A 21,657-nucleotide genomic window follows, 5' to 3' on the forward strand; every position below is an offset into this window, starting at 1 on the left:
AGCAGAGGGAAATGTAGGGTTGTTCATGGCCTTATCCTGGTTGAGACCCCCCCAGTATCTAAGTGTGAAATTGGCCATCCCAAATGACATCAGCAAAAGGCACAACTTTCCCCACGTGTTTTTAATCCCAGTTACCTACAAAGGATCAACCGAACACATGACACTCTGCTTACAGACACAAAAAACTTGGATTTCACAGTTAGTGGCAAATTCACTGGTAGTCACAGGAATTCCAGGGGATCACTAAATCCTTTCGGGTGTGGAAAGGGAAGTCCGCTTACAACCTGTCCTTTATATGTGAACTAAAATGTCAGCAGTATAGAACTTTGAGAATTCCGGGGATCATCAAGTCCTTTCGGATGTGCAAAGGCAAGTCCGTTTACAACCTGCTCCTTATGTGGGAAGTACAAGGTCAGCAATATAGAAATTCGGTCGTGAGTAACGGCCACATGGCAGAGTGTTGTAAAAAGCTGTCTCATTCAATGTCCTTCAAGGAAAGGACCTGTTATCCTTTCCCCTGCAGACCCACCATGTGCCATCTCCTATGTGCTCTCCAAAATGGTCCAACAAGCCACCCAGGTGAGGAATGAGCAATTAGGGGCTGTCCAGTCCCTGAAAACTAAACGAGTAGATAGAAATTGTAAATACTCCTGCGACAGCAGCAGATTTACCTTGAACCTCCTGGCCAGGAACTTGTTCTTCATTTCCAGGAAATTCCCCTTGTTCATCTCCGCCTTGAAAGGTTCGTTGATGATGGTGTACCTGGGATCGTTTTGGATGTCTTGCCATCGAGCATAGCCGTGACTGTACAGAAATATTAAGGAGAACAGAACAACAGGAGGGAAGATGCCAACACACTGTTCCTGCAGGGGGTTTAGGGCAGATGGATAGGTCACTGAAAGCTCAGAACATCTTGTAACTGCACTAAAGAGCCCCACTTCCTCAATCTCCATCCCGATTCTCCCATTTTAAAAAATCACAGGGTTTTTTATAAACACGTGTGTAACACTGTCCTGGTTTTAGCATAAATAACACACTTTATGTTTTACACCAGCTACCTGTGCATTTTCCAAATTAATGCACTTTTCCTGGTAAATGGGAAGTAAATAATTCATCAGGTTGAGAATATATGCCACACATGTTCAACAAACAAGTCACAGCAACTTTAGACCAAACTTAGCACACTGAATAGCTCTGGTCTTCATATCGCAAACAGGAAGATTGAGGAGCAGGGAGGCATTTCTCATATTATAAACATGAGAAGAACTGGGAGGGGTTCTATTTTAAAAGCTGATTTCCTCACTTGCAGACCCCTGTCAAGTCATATTGGCAACGGCATCTCCTCCACAATCTCCATCAGCACAGGTGCATCAGAAGTCTGTATGTTAGTCCCCTGCTCTACTCGCTTTATACTTATGACTGTGAGGCTAAGCACATCTCCAACGGCATATTTTAAGTTTGCCAATGACACCACTATCAATGGCCGAATCAAGGATGGAGATGAATCAGCACGCAGGAGGGAGACTGAAAATCTGGCTGAGTGGTGCCCCGACTCAATGTCAGCAAGACCAAGGAGATGACTATTGACTAGAGGAGGAGGAAACTAGAGGTCACTGGGGAGGATCAGAGGTGGAGAGGGTGAGCAACTTTAACTTCCTTGGTGTTACCATTTTAGAAGATCTGTCCTGGATCCAGCAGGTAAGTGCCATTATGAAGAAAGCACAGCAGCAAAGATTTGGCCTGTCATCTAACCCTTTACAGGTGTGAGGTGGAGAGTATATTGACTGGTTGTATCACGGCCTGGTATGGAAACAACAATGCCCTTGTACAGATCATCCCCACCACTGAGAACATCTCCACGGAGCGCTGTCGCAGGAAAGCAGCAACCATCATCCAGGACCCCCACCATCTAGTCTACGGTCTCTTCTCGCTGCTGCCATCAGGAAGGTGGTACAGGAAAGTCAGGACCCGCACCACCACATTCAGGAACAGTTACCACCACTCAACCATCAGGCTCTTGAAGCAGAGGGGATAAGTTCACTCACCACATCACTGAACTGTTCCCACAACTGTGGACTCACTTTCAAGGACTCTTCATCTCATGTTCTCAGTATTTATTGCTTATTCATTATTATTAATATTTACTTTTGTATTTTCAGTTTGTTGTCCTTTGCACATCTATTGTTTATCTGCCCTGTTGAGTGCTAGGGAAGTCTTTCATTGATTCTATTGTGTTTCTTGGATTTACTGTGTCTGCCCGCAAGGAATTGAATCTCAGGGTTGTATGTGGTGATATAAATTTATTCTGAACTTTAAATTACTAAAATCTTCAAGGTTACGAAAGGAATCAAAACAAAGGAAATAATGACAGTTCCGCTTGCAGACATGACAGGATTGTGAAGGATTGCTGGGGAATCTTCAAACCGATGGGAGTTTGAGGATTTCAGGGCATGGCTGGTGAAGGACACGTCAACGACACTCTGGATACAACGTCATTCCGTGATCCACCATTTAAACACAGTCCCTCAGTCTATATAACCACCAGGGTGAGTTACTACTGCCTTACCCCCCCCCCCCCCGCCCCCACCACCCCCCCCATCACTCCCGTCTCGGGTAACGGATACGCAACAATGCCAGCCAGCAGCCAGTAGTCGTGCCTCCTGTGCCAGATGTCGTAGATTTTTCCGGAAGAAACAGCAGCTCGTTCTTCATTCTGCCACAGCGTGTGCAACTCTGACAAAACAAAAACCAGAAGTGTTACCTTGCAAACATCTCCATTCAAAGATCGAGCCCAGCTGCTGAAGTAATGAAATTCTGCTGTTAGTCTGCATTGTGACGGAACTGTTGGTCTCCACAGAAACGGGTATGCTGAGGGGGAGAAGCCCACCAGCGCTGGCACACAATGGCGGATTGGACGTGGGCAAGGGTCCACTAGCACTGACCCAGGCCTGCGGGAGAGACGGTCCCACCAGACACAGAACGGACATCTTGGAGAGGCGAGAGGCTGAAGATGCTAGAACCTGGAGCGACAACCAATCTGCTAGAGGAACTCAGTAAGTCGAGCAGTGGAGAGAAGGGAATTGTCAAGGCCCCAGGTCAAACCCCTGTGTCTGGACTGAGTGGGGAGGGGGAAGTGGTGGGACAGGGAGAGGATGAGGACAATGGGTAGATGGACCCGGATTGGGGAGGGGAGGCAGATGGAGCCTGTTTCAGGGGTGAAGGAATAGTGGAAAGGGAGTGAGAGAATTAATGTACCGGTAGTTCCTCTACACTGAGGGAGTGACAGGATCTATAGACAGGCAGACAGGGCCCGGTACCTGTGAAACCTCCATCCGCGATATTGAACATAAATTTTCCTTTGCCAGCCTGCTCCTTTCTGCTCTCTTCCTCCTTCATCTCTTTCACTATCTCACCATTCTGCAGGCTTTCTGCAACGTCTTTGTCCTCGTTGGCCTCTTCAGCTTTAAAAGAAATGTTGTGTAAGTACCAGTCTGGGCAAAGCTGAACGACCAGCGCACGTGCCAGGCCGCTCGGGGCAATACCCACCGCCAGCCCCACGGGGAATCCGGGGAGATACCGGGGAGCACTCTCACCAGCGGCACTGGGCCACAATCCTCACCACCCCCTCCCCCAGGCACCGGCGAACTCCGCACGCCAGAACAGCAGACAACGGGTCAGGCTCGGCTTTGAGTGGGCAGTTTGCGGGAACCACCCAGGCTGACCACCACGAAGTCCAATAGAGGGGCTGCCACACCATCACATTCCCCGATCAGGACCCCCCTCCCCCCCCCAGATAATGGCATAAAAGAGGTTGGGAATCCTTGCCTTGGGTAAGGTGTGGAATCTTTCAACTGCCTGTAGATCAGCGAATCAGCTGGCTCTATTGAACTGCACCCGAGCAAATTCTGCTGCTTATCCTGAATTCTGTTTGCCATGTAATGGTGTTAAACTCACAGACAGGATAATAACCATCACTACTACAGTTGTTGCCGTATTTCTAAACTTCTAATGGTTGTAGCCCATATGAAGAGCAGCCACTGGACTCCGAGTCCCCTTGTGAGGTCTGGGATTAGAGCTGGAGACCTCACTCATGGTAGCAACAAGCCTTCAGACCCACCCCACACGCGCGCACGCATACACACACACACACTTAATCGGCACCTTTGGGGTGAGGGGGTGCAGTCTGCTCCAGCGGTTCGTGCCCCCCTTTCTCCTCAGCTCCGCCATCGCCCCCTTGCTTCTTGCAGTCCAATTCCTGAGGCTTCTCACTGCCGGGAGCTGCCTTCACCCCGCCGGGAATCTGTTGTCGAAAGGAACATCAGGAAATGAATCAGTGCCTGTCTGGACTTCGACTGCCAGGCTGACCCTTGGAGCAAAACGTTTCTCCGAGGATGTCCCTCCCTTGGTCGGAGTTTGTAGATCTGGGACCTCAGTCTAGAGCCCATTGTTCATGAGTGAACCCAGTCAGCGTGTGTGTTCAAACGCTGGTCTTAGAGGAAAGATGGGTTTCTGGGGGTTCAGAAACCCTGGCAGATTTCAGGCTCCCCGTGCCAGAGTATCCATATAGAAGCCAGCTAGGGCCCACTTGGTGCAGACTGGAGATCCGGGGAGGTTAGTGGGCACATACAAGGGAAGAGATTACCAGGAAGTAAGTGAGGGAATGGGATTGCTCCAAGCCAATGGGCTGAATGGCCCACAGAGTGATAAGGAAACATGATCTGATATCGATTTGTGACCTTCATAGCTGGTCTCCTCACTGCTTTCACAAAACCGTTTATTTATTTTGAGATACCACACAGTAACAGGCTCTTCTGGCCCACTGAGCCCACGCCACCCATGTGACCGATAAACTACTAACCCATATGCCTTTGGACTGTGGGAGGAAACCAGAGCACCCGGAGGAAACCCACACTAAGTACATGCAAACTCCTTACAGACAGCAGCAACTTTCAGATTTTCCTGTTGAAGGGATAGTTTGAGCCAAGAGAGGATCCCTTCAACATCTAAAGGGGGCAAAGTCACAAACTCTACGGCTACTCCTTAGAGGGAAGGAGTGTTTATCAACTCAAGCCCAAGGGTAAGTTTTTAATAGACTCGGCTGTGAGTGACTCAAGTTAAAACAGAAGTTAATGCTTCTCCTGATGTTAAGAACAAAAATGCTGGAGATACTCTGGTCAGGAAGTTGCTGTGGAGAAGGAAGTAGAGTTAGTGTTTCAGTCCACAAGCACAATTCCATAAGATCAACAGACATAGGAGCAGAATTGGGCCATTCGGCCCACCAAGGCTGCTCTGCTATCCTATCATGGCTGATTTATTATGCCTCTTAACACCATTTTACAGCTTCCCAACACTCATCATTTTAATAATCGTTCTCATCCTGGCCTCAGTCCCCTAGAGTCCTCCAACAATTAGGCCCATTACAATCTCTGGACTGAACTTAAGCAATCATGACTCTGTTGTTTACAGTCACGTCTTTTCCAGGCCCAATCGGAGCTTCATTTGTCCGATCACTTCGTATCCATCCCACACTGCCAAGCCCATTGCCGTTAACCCACTCCCACCCATCCCTCCAAATCTCCCCCTCAGGCCTTCAACATTGTTCGTATTTTACACCCTCCCCCCCCCCGCTGAGCTCTGACAAACTGAACTGAAACGTGGTCTGATTCTCTTTCCACGGATCTCACCTGACGTTTTTCCCGGTTTTCCAGTACTCTGTCTTTTGCAGCAAATCGGTGACCGGCTGACAACTGTACCTCAGGCAGCCACAGTAACAGTAGTTACCTCAGTACAAGTAACTGTTCGCACTGCACAAGACCAGTAAACTTGTTTGTATCTGGTTACAGTGAAATTACTTCAGGTGAATGGAACCTCTCTGATTTCTGTATTAAATGGGCCACTGGGCAGCTCTTACTCAGTCCCGACCCATAACGCCAGGCACAGAGACTCGCTCGCATCCCTTCAATACTTGCCTCACACTCCTCCTTTTCCCTCTCGTTGTCATCCATCACTTCCGCACAGCAGCCATTCTTCTCTAAGAGGAAAAAGAATAGCTTCAGTCAGATTACCTTTGCGACCTGACTCCTCGACGCCCCGCTCCCCACCCACCCACCGTCCCACACTGGAAGCAAGGTGTCATAGACCCAGCTGATGGCCAAGCCTCGCTGCCGAGGGATAACCTACTGATCAAAGTACCACTTGAAGGGAGATGGTAGTGCCTGTTTGCAGCCCCCCTTCACCCACTGCCAAGACTCCCTCCAGCCGAGGTTCTTGACCACGGCTCCAAGGATCTGTACGGAATAGACACGTTAAACTCTGCACTAAGTCTCTGTCTGAAGGTTATGGGCTCAAACCAAACCCCAAACGTGAGGCCTGAACAATGGATTGACTTCCCGACTTTCCAAAAGGAATGTGGCAGTAAGCACACAGTCCATGTCTACACTCGTGGAAAACCCGGAGAGTTTTGTGTCTTATCCAGTCAGCAACTTAATCTGCTGGAACGAAAGCAAGATAGACACACGCTCACCATCTTTCTCCAACAAGCCCTTCACATACCAGCCTTGTCCCTCCTTTCCCAAAGCAACAACACACACTAACTGCCAGAGGAACTCGGCAGGTCGGGCAGCAGCTATGGAAATGAGTAAACAGTCATCAGGACTGGAAAAGAAGGGGGAAGACACCAGAATAAAAAGGTGGGGGTGGGGGGGAGGAGGCGAGCTGCGAGGTGAAAGGTGAAGCCAGGTGAGTTGGAAAGATAAACGGCTGGAGAAGAAGGAATCTGATAGGAGAGGAGAGTGGACCATGGGAGAAAGGGAAGGAGGAGGGGACCAGGGAGAGGTGATAGGCAAGTGAGAAGAGGTAAAAGGCTGGAGTGGGGAGTAGAAGAAGAGATGAGGGGGAGGGATTTTTTTTAACAGTAAAGAGAAATCGATATTCATGTCATCAGGTTGGCGGCTGCCCAGACAGAATATAAGGTGTTGCTCCACCACCCTGAAGATGGCCTCATCTTGGCTCAAGAGGAGGCCCTGGATCTACATGAGGGAACCGGAATGGGAATCGGAATTAAAATGTTTTGGCTGCCAGGAAGTTCCGCTTTTGGCAGATCGAGTGGAGGCACCCGACGAAGCAGTCCCCCCAGTTTACGACGGGGTCTCACCAACGTAGAGGAGACCATATCGGGAGCACCGGACACAACAGACAATCCCAACGGATTCACAGGTGAAGCGCTGCCTCTCCTGGAAGGTTTGTTTGGGGCTCTGAATGGAGGTGAGGGAGAAGGTGAATGGGCAGCTTGCCGGGGTAAGTCTGGGGGTGGGGGGGGGTGTGATTAGTGGGAAAGGATGAATGGACAAAGGGGATTGCGGAGGAAACGACCCCTGCAGAAAGAGCCGGGGGTAGGGAAGGGGGTAAAGATATGGGTGGTAGGATCCCTTTGGAGATGAGGAAGTTGCAGACCATGATGTATTGGATGCAGAGACTCATGGGGTGGTAGGTGAGGACAAGAGGAACTCTTATCACTGTTAAGGTGGCAGGAAGATGGGGTGAGTGTAGATGTTTGAGAAGAGATGTGGGAGAGGGCAGCATCAATGGTGGAGGAAGGGAAACCCCGTTCTTTAAAGGAGGACGACATCTCAGATGACTCGGAAAGCAAAACTGCGTCCTAGGAGCAGATCCGGTGGAGGAAAAGTAACGGAGGAAAGGGAATCTTTTTTTTTTAAACAGGAGACAGGGTGGGAAGTGGTACGGTCAAGGTAAGTGTGGGGATCGGTAGATTTATAAAAGATGTCAGTTGACAGTTCCTCTCCAGAGACGAAGGCAGAGAGATCGCAAAAAGGGAGGGAAGAGTTGGAAATGGGCCAAGTGAGTTTGAGGGTGGGGGTGTAAGTTGGAGGCAAAGTGGGTGAAGCTCACGAGCTCAGCATGGGTGGATGAAGCGGCACCGATGCAGTCATCAATGTAGCTGAGGAAGAGTTGGGGAGCATTACCGGGGAAGGCTTGGAACACGGACATAGCCAATGAAGAAACAGGCATAGGTGGGGCCCATGCAGGTGTCCATGGCAACCCCTCAAGTCTGGAGAAAGTAGGAGGAGCCGAGGGGAAGTTGAGGGTGAGGATCAGTTCTGCCAGATGGAGAACAAGTTTCCCAAATTCTCCTTTCCTTGTACGGCATCCTTAACTTAGTGACAGGTGAGCTGTTATCAATGAAACATTTGACACTGGGCCACGACTGAGAGAGTACAGCAACCTCCCATAATCTTGGTCAAGGATGGTATAGGCAACTTCCGACAGGAAGAAAGATACAGAGGCAGCAGCTGCAGGCATTGAGACCCAAGACAACACACAAAATGCTGGAGGAACTCAGCAGGTCAGGCAACATCTACGGAAGGGACTAAACAGTTGACGTTTCAGGCCCAGACCCTTCATCGGGACTGGAAAGAAAAGGGGCAGAAACCGGAATAAGAAGTGGGGGGAATGGGTCAGAGTGCAAGCTGGCAGGTGATAGGTGAAACCAGGTGAAGGGGAAGGTCAGTGGGCGGGGAAGAGGGGTTAAGTAAGAAGCTGGGAGGTGATAGGTGGAAAAGGTAAAGGGCTGAAGGCAGAGGACTCTGATTGGAGAGGAGACTGAGCCACGGAAGAACAGGGAGGAGGAGGGAAACCAGAGAGAGGTGATGGGCAGGTGAGTGTGATCCATGCTGGTCGCCTTAGCAACAGCAGGTGCAGGAGCCTGAAGTGCAGGAAAGGAAAGAGGAGACGAGCACGAGTTCAAATGTGGAGCAGCACAAACATCTGAGAGCACTGTGAGATTGAAGAGAGCCTGAGGCCTGCGAGATCTTGGAGGAATTTGAGTAAAAGAACAATCTTTTTTAAAAAACTGTGACAGTGCTTGAACGGGTTCAGTGTAGGTTAGCAGGTCCAAGGGACATGTGTTTGGATCCAGTCTGCAGTTTAAACCTGCGAGGAAGTGTTGTGTTTTTAATAATTCTGTAATATTTGAGGATGATACTCAGATTTGTATAACAGTTTTCTCAAGTGACTATGGTCCTGTACAAACACTAAAAAACTGTATTGAACAAATCACTGATTGGATGAGCCAAAATTTCCTCCAGTTAAACAAAGAGAAAACTGAAATAATTGTTTTTGGCGTCAAAAAACAATTAAAAAGCCAGTGCTAGTAGAGTTACTACCACAAACGAAGCCAGAACCTGAATCAAAGGCAGTGACGAATCAGCATGTAGGAGGGAGAGTGGGAATATTCTTGTGCGGGGTGACCTCACTGAAACCTATCAAACGGCAAAAGGCCTTGGCAGAGTGGGTATGGACAGAATGTTTCCTATGGTGGGAGAATCCAGAGGACACAGACTCAAAATAGAGGGGCGTCCTTTTAGAATGGAGATGAGGAGGAATTTCTTTAGCCGGAGGCTGGTGGGTCTGTGGAATTCTTTGATCCAGGAGGCTGTGAATTCCAAGTCTTTAGATATATTTAAGGCAGAGGCTGATAGATTCTTGATTGGTCAGGGCACGAAGGGATACGGGGAGAAGGCAGGAGACTGGGGCTGGGAGGAAAAATGGATCAGCCATGATGAAATGGCAGAGCAGACTCGATGGGCCAAATGGCCTAATTCTGCTCCTATACCTTACGGTCCTATATGAATGGTGCCACATCCACCTTCACTCAATGTCAGCAAAACCAAAGAGCTGATTATTGACTACAGGAAGAAGGAATCAGAGGTTCATGGTGCCAGCTCTCATCAGGGATTAAAGGTGGAAAAGGTCGGCAACTTTAAATTCCACAGCATTATCATTTCAGAGGACCTGTTCTGGGGCCATCATGTAAGTGCCAGTATAAAGAAGGCATGGCAGTGCTTGTACTTTCTTAAAAGTTTGCAAAGATTTGCCAAGACATTTAAAACTTTGACAAACTTCTATGAAGTACTGACTGGTTGCATCAGAGTCTGGTACGGAAACACCAATGCCCTTGAACGGAAAAGCCTACAAAAAGTAGTGGATACGGCCCAGTCCATCACAGGCAAAGCCCACCCCAGTAACGAGCATATAACAAAGAGCACCTTCACAAGAGAGCAGCGCCCATCATCAGGGACCTCCACCACTCGTGTCGTGCTCTCTTCTCACTGCTACCGTCAGAAAGGAGGTACAGGAGCCTCAAGACCCACACCATCATGTTCAGGAACAGTTGCTACCCCTCAATCATCAGGCTCTTGAACCAGAGGGGATAACTTCACTCGCCCCATCACTGAACTGTTCCCACAACCTATGGAGTCACTTTCAAGGACTCTTCAACTCATGTTCTTGATATTTATCACTAATTTATTACTATTTTGTTATTCTTTCTTTCTGTATTTGCACATTGGTTGTTTGTCTTCCTTTGTCGGGTGAGGATTTTTTGTTGCTTCTATCGAGTTTCTTTGTATTTACTGTGAATGCCCACAAGTGTTGCAAGTGGTGACATTTACGTACATTGATTATAAATTTACTTTGAACTTTTGGAACGTAACAGGGACTGAACAGGTTCTTCATTATTTCGCACACAGCTACCAGTGTGGTGTAGCTGCTGCTGCCGAAGGGCTGCGTGAAGGGGGAAAGTTGAGGGGGACCAGGGCATGAGCAGAGGGTGACAGCGGGCATAGAAACCTCCACAGCTGGTTCTCCAGCGACAGCTGACGAGACACAGATTGACAAAGAGAGGAGAGTTCAGGTCAACAGACAAGTCTGAGGTACAAGCTTACCCTTGCTGTTATCGCCCGGAAACATATTAGCCCACCAGCCCCTTACACTCGACCCTTGGACAGGCAAACAGTGGCATTTGAATTCTGACCAAGTGTAACGCACCGGTGGAGCTGTGAGCTGGTACCCCAGGCAGCGGGCAGGCAGGGCTGGCAGCAACAGGGGTGCTGGCATCAGACGACGGGCAGTCAATGGGCTTCTTGCTCTCCATGTTCTCGGGCACCATCTCCGGCGTGCTGTACCTCCCGTTGATGTATTCAAACTCCTGCACCTTGGATTGATTTTCCAGAGAGATCATTTCAGTGACAAGTCAAATCAGGAGGGGAAAAAAAACTGGTGCAAAATGGGACTGCCAGGACTGTGGGAAAGTCAGGACTCAAATCAGATAACTCAGCGATTAGGCTATGAAACAAGTTAGGGAACAGTTCATCTAGCTCAGTTGAACTTCAATCTCACTGAGAAACTGTCACCACATAAAAAGGGGGGACATTATCCGACCTGCTGGACGAGGCAGAGGGAGCATGAAATCAAATGTAACCTACTGTGCACATGCCCTGGGAATGTCTTACAGGACATTACAAACACAGCTTTAATCTCCCACGAACCAGTGCTGTATCTGTCCTGGGAAGAGTTCTACTGAGAGGTGTGGAGCAGGGGTTCCAGCCTCTTTCATGCCTGACCCCTAACATTAACGGAGGGGTCTGTGGACCCCAGGCTGGGGACCCCTGGCACAGGAGGAGCTGGTTTTCTGTATTTGTGTTGTACCTTTACATGGGAAAGTGTAGAGAGCTCTTTGCCCTCGTCTAATCCATGGAATATTTGAAACTGCCATTAACTACTAAAATGTTTTATTCTCCACCATTAAATGGACAAACCTTAAAAGAAAATTACCAATGAAAACAGTTCTTTATCGGCATGCTGCCGTTAACCTTTCTTTATCAGCCAAGCCTGTACTTTATTTATTGTGAGATATAAATGTGTATGTCTCCTTATTAACCAGAGCCATAACAGTGATTGGTTTCAAGTCTGTTCGTGATCAAAAGGCGACCTGTTTATATTTGACACATGTCCTGCTGATACTCACACTGCCCACTAGTGGGCAGCACTGCTGCCCATTCTACCAGTCCCAACTTGCTTAGACTGAAAATTTTGATACGGTACAAAGCATCATGTAATCTCAGCATTACCCAAGTTGGTGAACATCCCCACATTTCCTGCTTTTATTTCAACTTCAATATTCACAGCAATTTCTTATACAAGTGATATTGCTAAGCCTGAAGGCCCACTATAAACATCTTAGGAACAGCTTCTTCCCCTCTGCCATTAGATGGTCTGGGTACACTAACTCCCTATTCCTCTTCTGCACTATTTATTGTAACATATAATAGTTTTATTTATGTCTTGCACTGGTCTACTGGCATAAAACAACACATTTTAAGACATATGTCACTGATTCTGACCCTCAAAGTATCTTGGCCCCTTGTTGCTAGGATTGTGTTTAGCACAAGTAGAATTCAGTCCTTGCTTTTAATGGCTTCACCATATCGGAAGTGCATCTTCATAGTAAATCTTCATAGATTTACTAGATTTACCTGCGTTTCAGTACCTAAGTTACAGAGAAAGGTTGAACAAGTTAAGTCTTTATTCTTTGGAGCGTAGAAGGCTGAGGGGGTACTTGATAGAGGTATTTAAAATTATGAGGGGGATAGATAGAGTTGACGTGGATAGGCTTTTTCCATTGAGAGTAGGGGAGATTCAAACAAGAAGACATGAGTTGAGAGCTAAGGGGCAAAAGTTTAGGGGTAACACGAGGGGGAACTTCTTTAGTCAGAGAGTGGTAGCTGTGTGGAACGAGCTTCCAGTAGAAGTAGCAGAGGCAGGTTCGGTATTGTCATTTAAAAAAAAAAATTGGATAGGTATATGGACAGGAAAGGAATGGAGGGTTATGGGCTGAGTGCAGGTCGGTGGGACTAGGTGAGAGTAAGCGTTCGGCACGGACTAGAAGGGCCGAGATGGCCTGTTTCCGTGCTGTAATTGTTATATGATTATATCAGCAAGAACTCACTGACAGATGTAGAAAATACCACAGCATTGTCTGAAAACACTACATGTCCTGGCCAATGCTTGCCTTACAGCAAATTTTTTTTTTGAAGTTTATTGCATTTCAATGATTTGTCTATGTAACCAAAGAACATGGCTCCCACAAGCTCCATTACAACAGTGAGGGGTCTGTAATTATATTGCAACAACCATAAAGCATTTTGGGATATACTCTGGCCATGAAAAATCCTTCAGACCAGGAAATATAAGCCAGTGAATAACAGTACCATTCGTTCTACCATTTTTCTTCCAAGTCAAACCCGATACCCCAGCCCTACCCTCTTGAATCAATGGGAGGGGGTTAGAACAAACATTCAATCCTGAAGCACTCCCGTCAATGTTAACGCTTTTAACTTGAGCTTGGGTGAGAGGAGCTCCCAGGGCACACACAACTGGCGTTTCCACTCGCCCTTCGACAGTACGTCAATACGTTAAAACACTGTGCCTAGCGTGGGCAACAAGAACAAGAAGCTACAAGATTGCCCACACTCACCTTCTTCCTGACCAGCGACATCACACCTATCCTGGTGAGCACATGTTGCCGGGACAACCCCTCACGGGGCACACCGTCTGCAAAGGTCTCGGATCCGTCTGCACCCGGTTCACACAAGTGTCTCATAAACAGTGAGACGTAGGCTCTGCGGAGAGAACAGTAGGCCAGCTTAAACCCAAGACTGGAGATACCGTACTAGTAAAAAAGAGAAATTTAGTGACAAAATCTTCCTTTAAATGTGAGCGAGTGGGAGGTCAGTAAGCTCAACAGTAGTGAAACACTTTGCCTCCTAACTTCACCTTCCTGGGGCTGAATTTTCAGGGCTGGATTTAGAGGGTGTGGAAGAGGGGCCTAAGAAGATAGAAGGTGTTTCCAGATGAGTAGAAGAACTGTAAACACAAGAAGCTGAGGGAACGGTACAAGGGAGTAAGGGAAGAGGGCGAGGAGGATCTGAAACCGTTTGAAACGTACCGAAACTCCTTCTCACTCTTCCCCCGGAGATCTCGCACCAGCCAGTGTGAGTTGAAAGCATCCTGTGGTGGCATTCCCCAGCGCATGATGGCATTGACAAAGGCTTTCCGCTGGCGAGCGTTGAATCCTAGAACCTAAACGCAGACAGGATTAACCGTCACAAGGAGGTCAGAATCTTTATATCACCGAACCCCGGACCCCGTGAACCTCCGAGATCCGGAGCGGGCCGCCCACACTATCACGTCGTCATAGACACCATTGATGTCTCTTCTCCCTCTCTGACGGAACCAGTAACATTTCCATATTAGCATTCCAACCAAACCAATGTCATAACTTTAAGTTAGTGGAAGATTTTCCTGCTGAGAGTAAAGGATCCAGCTGGTGACAGTGTGATCCGGATTTATGGGATGTTCTTTGGATTGCATTGCTAGTGACCATGGTGACAGCAGATTCTGCTGACAGGAGTGGATTGGTTCTTAACTGAAGCAAAATGTCTCGTAAAAGGAAAACAATATCGAAACAACAGCTTTGTGAATAACCTTGGTCCAATTCCAAAGAGTTTAAAAATTTTAAATACTTAAGTACTTAAATGAAAATGAAATAACTGTTACTCCAGATCTGAAGGGCAGCACAAAAAAATCCCCAATCAGAAAAAAATACAATAAATATAAACATACAAGATAACTTATATAAATAGATTAACAGTATGTCCATAAAGTGACGCTAGGCACAGGAGAGCCTTACGTAGGGTGACTCTGACAGTAAGTGGTAAGAAAGTAGTGGTGGGGTAGGTTAGTGGGTGGGGATGTTGGCCAGTCTTCCTCATCAGTCAGGCTAGTTAACACCTCCAGTTATTAATCCACCTCACCACCACTGCATACACATCACCGATGTCTCGTTTATGTACAAACCGTCAGTCTATGTATAACAGTTACTTGCATATAGTGTTTTATCAGACTGCTTTTATATTTATACTTATTGTGTTTTTGTGCTTATTGTGGTTTTTATTAAGCTGCATCGGATCTGAATAACACTCATGTTCTTCTTTACACTCGCACTGAAGAATGACAACAGACAATCTCCAACTTGAATTTGTCTGTGGGTCGGAGAACTGTCTCATACAATGCTCCCCCCGTCACAGCATGGATCAGCTGGTTTTGTCCTTCTAATCTACCCATCCAATCACGTTCACCCCCCCTCCCTCCTCCCTACCCCACAGGGCGTTGCCTGGGCTGGGGCCTCTCAGTTGGGAGAGCGCCTAGGTTTGTTTGCCTTGAATAAGAGAAGTGACGGAGAGGAACACAGCTGAGCTGAACTTTGACTTCATCTCATAGAACTTTCACCCCATCAAGTACCCATTTATCCTATTCCCATTTACCAGTCTATAGACTCCATCTCCTTGCCGACTGAAATGTTTCTCTGGGCCAGGGGCTCCCAACCTTTTTTATGCTATGGACCCCTACCATGAACCAAGGGGCCCCTGGACCCCAAGCTGGAGTCACCTGCTCTAGATACTTCTGAAGTGTTGTAAGAGTTTCTGCTACCACCACCCGCTCAGATATTGTGTTCCAAAATCCCAACACCCTGAGTGAAAAAATCCTTCCCTCAAGTCCCCTCACTCCTTACCTTACCCCAGCTATGTCCCCTGATTACAGACGACTCTACTGAAGGGAGCTTTACTACTGACTACCCTATACCCCTCAACTTCAGTCACCTTTCCTCAGACCACTCCAAGGAAAACAAACCCAGCCAAGCTGGTCTCTCCTCATCACCAGGACAAGCCAGCCCCTGGTGAATCTCCTCGTCTCCCTCTCCATAGTTATCACATCCATTCGTCAGTATTAGTTCACATGAAGCTTAAAACTCAACAGAACTGGATTCCGAGATTGTCCTATAAAATGTCTGTTGGGACTGATTTAATAGGACAATATCTATTGTGGCAGAAGCTTTATTCTGTAACAATCTACCCTGTATTTGTCCCGGGAGCATTTAATGGTAAAGAATGGAACAGGGATGACAAACCTAAGATGGCACCCACAAAGTTTTGTTGGCATACAGCATGCAGTACTGCCCCTCGATTTTTTAAACCCCACCCATAATAAAAAGATACATGACAATTATGTTTACTGTCAAATGAAGTAGCAAATGTTTTGTTTTAAAACAACCCAAGATTAGTGAGATGTTTTCACAGGAAACTTTCCACACTGGTTTGACAGCAGTTGCGACAACAGGTGACATTGGATAACAGGTTTTGAGATCTTCACAGATCAGATGTACACAGCAGTATTTGGAGAATATACCAATGGTGGTGGCATCCGTCGGTCTTGAGAGACCATGGATCTGCGCCTGGAGTTTCCAGGGCACAGGCCTGGGCAGGGTTGTGTGGGAGACCGGCAGTTGCCCAAGCTGCAGGCCTTCCCCTCTCCACGCCACCAATGTTGTCCAAGGGAAGGGCACTAGGACCCATGCAGCTTGGCACCGGTGATGTCGCAGAGCAATGTGTGGTTAAGTGCCTTGCTCAAGGACACAATGCGCTGCCTCAGCTGAGGCTCGAACCAGTGACCTTCAGGTTACTAGTCTGATGCCTTGCCCACTAGGCCACGCGCCAACACTTGGAATATACCAATACATGTTAGAAATTGTATGTTTTGAATTGTCTTTTTATATGATTAATACAAATAATTTTGAACAGGTTTCCTGAAATGCTTCATTTATACAGTACTTATATTAATAGGAAAACTATGAATACGTCAATGAGCAAAAGTATTCATAATTTTTCCTTTAAAAAGTCCATAATTATTGTTATTAATTCATTAATCAATGATCATTTCTGCTCAAAGGGATGCAGAAGAATTTTTTTTAAAGGTTAAAAATTGCTAATTTGTGCATCTTCTCCCTAAAGGGTTTGACATCCCTGGTATAGAGAGTGCTTTATGTTGTGTCTAACCCACACTATCCATATGATGAGTTTGACTTGGAGAAAAATCTTACTGTACAATACTATATTTGACCTGGGATCTTTGATGCAGAGAACACTACAAGTGGTATCTAACCCCCATCTTTATCTGCTCAGGTAGGGTTTGAAGGGATAGTGTTGAGAAGGTTTTACTCTGCATCGAAAATCCTCTTGCTCATCCCCCCTGAAAATGATTCTGGTTGGAGGTTGATAGAAAGGATTAGGAAGTCATTTTACCTCAATATTCCCACCAACTCGAGCTAGTAAGGGCGGGAGAGGTTTGTCCCTTTCATTCTTAAGTTGCCTCCGTGATTGTCGTCTCCCAGCTGGAAAACAAAGATACTGGGATTTAAGTTCTGGAAACAGAGCTCACAGTTTTAAGATGAAACTACTGCCCTAAATTAGAAGGGGGGGGGGGGCCATCGCGAAACCTTCACCTTCCAGCTTCTCTTCAAAGTCTTCATCCTCGTCCTCTGAGCCCACGGAGTACTCGGACTGGTTGTCTGATAGGTCATCCTGCCACTCTGAAAAACAGAGAAGAGAAAAATACCAGCTTTATCCGTCACACGCCCATCGAAACAGTCAAATCTCGTTTACTTATTTGAGATACAGCACAGAACCCTTCGGTTCCACGCTGCACAGCAGTCCCTGAATTTACTCTAGCCTAATCATGGGGCTAATTACAATGACCACTTAAGCTAACAACTGGTACGTCTTTGGACTGTGAGAGGAAACCAGAGCACCCAGAGGAAATCCACACAGTCACGGGGAGAACATACAAACTCCGCGCGACTGTGCCCCCCCCCCCCAATCAATCGGCAAGGGTTTTGCTGGGCACCAATGTGGCATTCCCGCAAATTACTAACCCTGACCGTACGTCTTTGGAATGTGGGAGGAAACCAGAGCAACAGGAGGTCATGGGGTAAAACATACAAATTCCTTACAGACAGCGGCAGGAACTGAAAGCCAATCTGACAGCTGCTGCTGAATCAGTGTTACTTATTCATGTACAAGGCCCTTCCAGCCCTTGAGCCCTGCTGTCCAGCAACCCTTGATTTAATAGCCTAATCATGGGGCAATTCACAATGACCAATTAACCCACCATCCACGATGTCTTTTGGCCAGTGGGAGGAAACCGGAACACCCGGAGACGAGATCATGGGGAGAACGTACAAACTCATTACGGACAGCAGTGGGAATGAACCCAGGTCGCTAGTACTGTCAAGTGTTGTGCTCACCACCACACTACCATGCCCCAAGAGGGCTGAAGACTGAATGAAAGGAGAAAGGTTTTTTTCCCACCAATTCAAAGTTGCCTGCATTCCAAGTGATCTTTTACCCTCCCTTTACCCTTTATTTCACAGTGTACAATCCTCTACCACAATCTCAGACATCCCAAAGTGCTTTACAGCCAATGGGATGTCTTTATGAAGTCAGTGTTGTAAGAAATTCTTGCACTGTACTACAATCATCTGGTTTACTCCTGTTGTCTGGCTCAAACACCAGAGGGAAGGGATGGGGCCTCCGTTTCACGTTTCATCTGCTGAGCCAGTGAATCAACAACATTGCCCTAGGGTTGTGGTCACATTAGGCCCAAACAGGAAGGAGAATCAGGGTCCCTCTCCAAAGGTCATCAGTAAATCAGGAGGGTTTTCAATGAGACTGATAGTTTTGTGGCTATCAACTTCTAATTCCACATTTACTTTTAAAAAATGGACAAACATCCTGCCTATCAAAAGTGGGATCTGATTTTGAGGTAGGAGTCAGTTCAGCTACCATAACCTATTGCGTAAACACAAGAAAGTCTGCAGATGCTGGAAATCCAGAACAACGTACACAAAATGCAGGAGGTACTCAGCAGGCCAGGCAGCATCTACGACTGTACATTCACTTCCATAGATGCTGCCTGACCAGCTGAGTTCCTCCAGCATTGTGAGAGAGAGAGAGAGAGCGAGAGAGAGAGAGAAAGTGAGAGAGAGAGAATGAGAAAGAGAGAGAGAATGAGAAAGAGAGAGAGAATGAGGGGAGAGAGAGAGGGGAGAGAGAGAGGGGGGAGAGAGAGAGGGGGGGAGAGAGAGAGGGGGGAGAGAGAGAGGGGGGAGAGAGGGGGAGAGAGAGAGGGGGGAGAGAGAGGGGAGAGAGAGGGGAGAGAGAGGGGAGAGAGAGGGGAGAGAGAGGGGAGAGAGAGGGGGGGAGAGAGAGAGGGGGAGAGAGAGAGGGGAGGGAGAGAGAGGGGGAGAGAGAGAGAGAGGGGAGAGAGAGAATGAGAGAGAGGGGAGAGAGAGAGTGTTTGTGTGTGTGTGTGTGTGAGAGACCCCTTGTTGCATGACCCATGTTTCCACACAAATACCTTGGTCCTCCTGGGAGGCATCGTTGTAGTTGACTTGCTTGCGAATGCGCTTGCCTTTGCCCAGATTCCTGGCGAGATCCTCCTGTTGCTGCTCATAGTGATGCCTAAGAAGTTTCTCCCAATAATCAGGGTCCACATTCTCTTCCTGTTTGATGATCTCCCTTTCAACCTCCTCCTAAACATTGGCAAGATCATCAATAAATCAGTTGCACTAAAAATCATCGTGAGAGGTTCGTTAGAGAGCAGGGAGCTTAAAGTATCCCAGGACACGCTGGGACAACCTCATCAGTGAGGTAACCCGGAATCACGAGGTCTTTCAACATCGGCCAGGCGTCCCAGCCAGGGTTGATGAGGCCCCAGCTCGTGTCTACAGGACACACCTCTTGTTCCATAGCCACCTGGAGGCTGGCCCAGCAGCCTCTGTGACGGTCCTGAAGGCTCTTCCTCTTGTAGCCCCAGTAATGCCAAGGAGAGAGGAGGTTCTGCAGAGCGAGCAGCCAGCAAACCCTCTACACCCCACCGTTACAGGTTCGTATCATGCCCTCCACCCCATCTCTGGCACTGCTCTACCAACTCCTGGTACTTGGCTCTCTTAGTCTCGAAAGCCTCCTCAATCCAGTCTTCCACCACATGTGCAATTAGCTCTGGCCACTCACACCCGTATCATTGATCATTTATCAGAGGAATGTATTCGCCTGTTAAAGTCCATAAGTGCACTTCATCACAGACAATGAGTATTAATATCATTGCAACAAAGAGCATTTCTTACACGTCAGAGAGAACAGGTAACCAAATAAAAAAAATAACACTGCCATCAGAACTGCGCCCCACAAAACAAGAAATCACGTCAAAAAGCACATGATAAACACAAGAAATCACGTCAAAAAGCATATGATAAACACAAGAAATCACGTCAAAAAGCACATGATAAACACAAGAAATCACGTCAAAAAGCACATGATAAACACAAGGGATTCTAGAGATGCCGGAAATCTTGAGGAACACACTCAAAGTATGGGAGGAGCTCAGCAGGTGAAGTGGCATGAATGGAGAGGAATAATCAGCTGACATTTTGAATGGAGACCCTTCATCGGGACTGGGGAGGAAGTCACAATGTGGGGGGCGGGGAAGGAGATGGGTTAGACCAGGGGAGGGAGAAGGTGAGTGATGGGAGGGGGGAATAAAGCATAGGTAAATGTCTAGAGGGAATCCAAGTTCCATTAATGTTAATTTATTTTTAGTAAACTGGGGTTTGATGCAACACTTCAGCACAACTTGAAACCACCACAACTTCACCACCAGTTCCACCCTGCCTCCTTTTCAATCCTCCAACACAATCCACTGAGCACAGGAAAGAGGGGCCAGGCAGGAAGAGGTCCCCCCTCCACTCTGCCAGAAAATGTTACCCATCACCTCATAGCTTCTTTACAAATTCCCCACCCTGAACAGTCCAGCTTTGCCGCATGGTCTGAATCAAACACGCTTCTGTTAACTCGAGCCCTGGAAGAAAATGTTGTCACCTGTTCGTCTTCTTCCCGCACCACGTACTGGGCTACTTTGAAGGAACTGAGGTACTCGTTCATATTCTGAATGTCGGCATCGTCCGTTGCGTTCTGATTGCGATCGAGTAGCTTGGAGATGGCACTGTCGTCGTAGTGGATCATCCGCATCTCCTCAGCTTCCTTCTCAGCTACAAGTTTAAAAAAAAAATCAGACTATCAGCAGTTCCGCTGCACCATGGGGATGAGCACCTTGGCATCAGCAACCTGTGTGGTAACTGGCTCAGCTTGTGTTTGCTTCATCCCTGAAACTGTGTCTCTCACTCGGGCACTCCATCATCACCTACACTACGTCTCTTCTCTTCTGCTCCATTGCTGAGAAGTTTAATTCTGTGTCTAAGTGCATTCGGGAAAATCTAAACTTTTAAATCTACCCCGTCCCAGGCTTCTTATGCCTCTGACTTTGTTTACACACTTATCCATACATTGAAAGAGAGTTGGAGGAATAAATATAAATAAATATAATTATATACCCACAACTTATTCCTCTAGATCCGTTTAAAGCTTCTCAGTCCTAAAAGCTCCAATTACCACTCACTGCCATATCTACCACCTATTCAACAATTTCCTGCTTTTACTTCACCATTTCTAGAACATTTCTCCCTAACAAGTAAATGTTTTTAAAATCTGCAGATGCTGAAAATTCAAGCAAAACACACACAAAATGCTGGTGGAACGCAGCAGGCCAGGCAGCATCTATAGGGAGAAGCACTGTCGACGTTTCGGGCCGAGACCCTTCGTCAGGACTAACTGAAAGAAAAAATAGTAATTTTCTCTTACTATTTTTTCTTTCAGTTAGTCCTGACGAAGGGTCTCGGCCCGAAACGTCGACAGTGCTTCTCCCTATAGATGCTGCCTGGCCTGCTGCGTTCCACCAGCATTTTGTGTGAAATGTTTCTAAAAACTTGGTACAGAAAAATTATACCAATGTAACCCCGATAAATTTGGCCAACAGTTGTCTTCTCTAATAACGGATTCATTAAATCCC

The 21,657-nt window shown here is 47.2% G+C and overlaps 1 protein-coding gene across 6 annotated transcripts in view; it reads right to left on the minus strand.

Annotated features, from left to right (window-relative positions):
- chd5 (chromodomain helicase DNA binding protein 5) overlaps window positions 1-21,657 on the minus strand; it is a 96,494-nt gene that overhangs the window by 12,342 nt on the left and 62,495 nt on the right. For 5 of the 6 annotated variants that reach the window (XM_073032058.1, XM_073032056.1, XM_073032059.1 and 2 more), the window contains 12 exons: window positions 20,631-20,800; window positions 19,111-19,285; window positions 17,198-17,284; window positions 16,998-17,086; window positions 13,805-13,938; window positions 13,334-13,478; window positions 10,846-11,011; window positions 5,970-6,031; window positions 4,162-4,300; window positions 3,318-3,461; window positions 2,625-2,733; window positions 672-804 (listed from right to left, as the gene is read on the minus strand). In XM_073032058.1, coding sequence (XP_072888159.1) covers window positions 672-804; window positions 2,625-2,733; window positions 3,318-3,461; window positions 4,162-4,300; window positions 5,970-6,031; window positions 10,846-11,011; window positions 13,334-13,478; window positions 13,805-13,938; window positions 16,998-17,086; window positions 17,198-17,284; window positions 19,111-19,285; window positions 20,631-20,800 — 1,553 coding nt within the window. The remainder of the gene's footprint in view (window positions 1-671; window positions 805-2,624; window positions 2,734-3,317; window positions 3,462-4,161; window positions 4,301-5,969; window positions 6,032-10,845; window positions 11,012-13,333; window positions 13,479-13,804; window positions 13,939-16,997; window positions 17,087-17,197; window positions 17,285-19,110; window positions 19,286-20,630; window positions 20,801-21,657) is intronic. The other variant, XM_073032060.1, reaches the window with a different exon arrangement.

The sequence above is a fragment of the Hemitrygon akajei genome, chromosome 29 (genome assembly GCF_048418815.1).
Source record: "Hemitrygon akajei chromosome 29, sHemAka1.3, whole genome shotgun sequence".
Taxonomy (NCBI): domain Eukaryota; kingdom Metazoa; phylum Chordata; class Chondrichthyes; order Myliobatiformes; family Dasyatidae; genus Hemitrygon; species Hemitrygon akajei.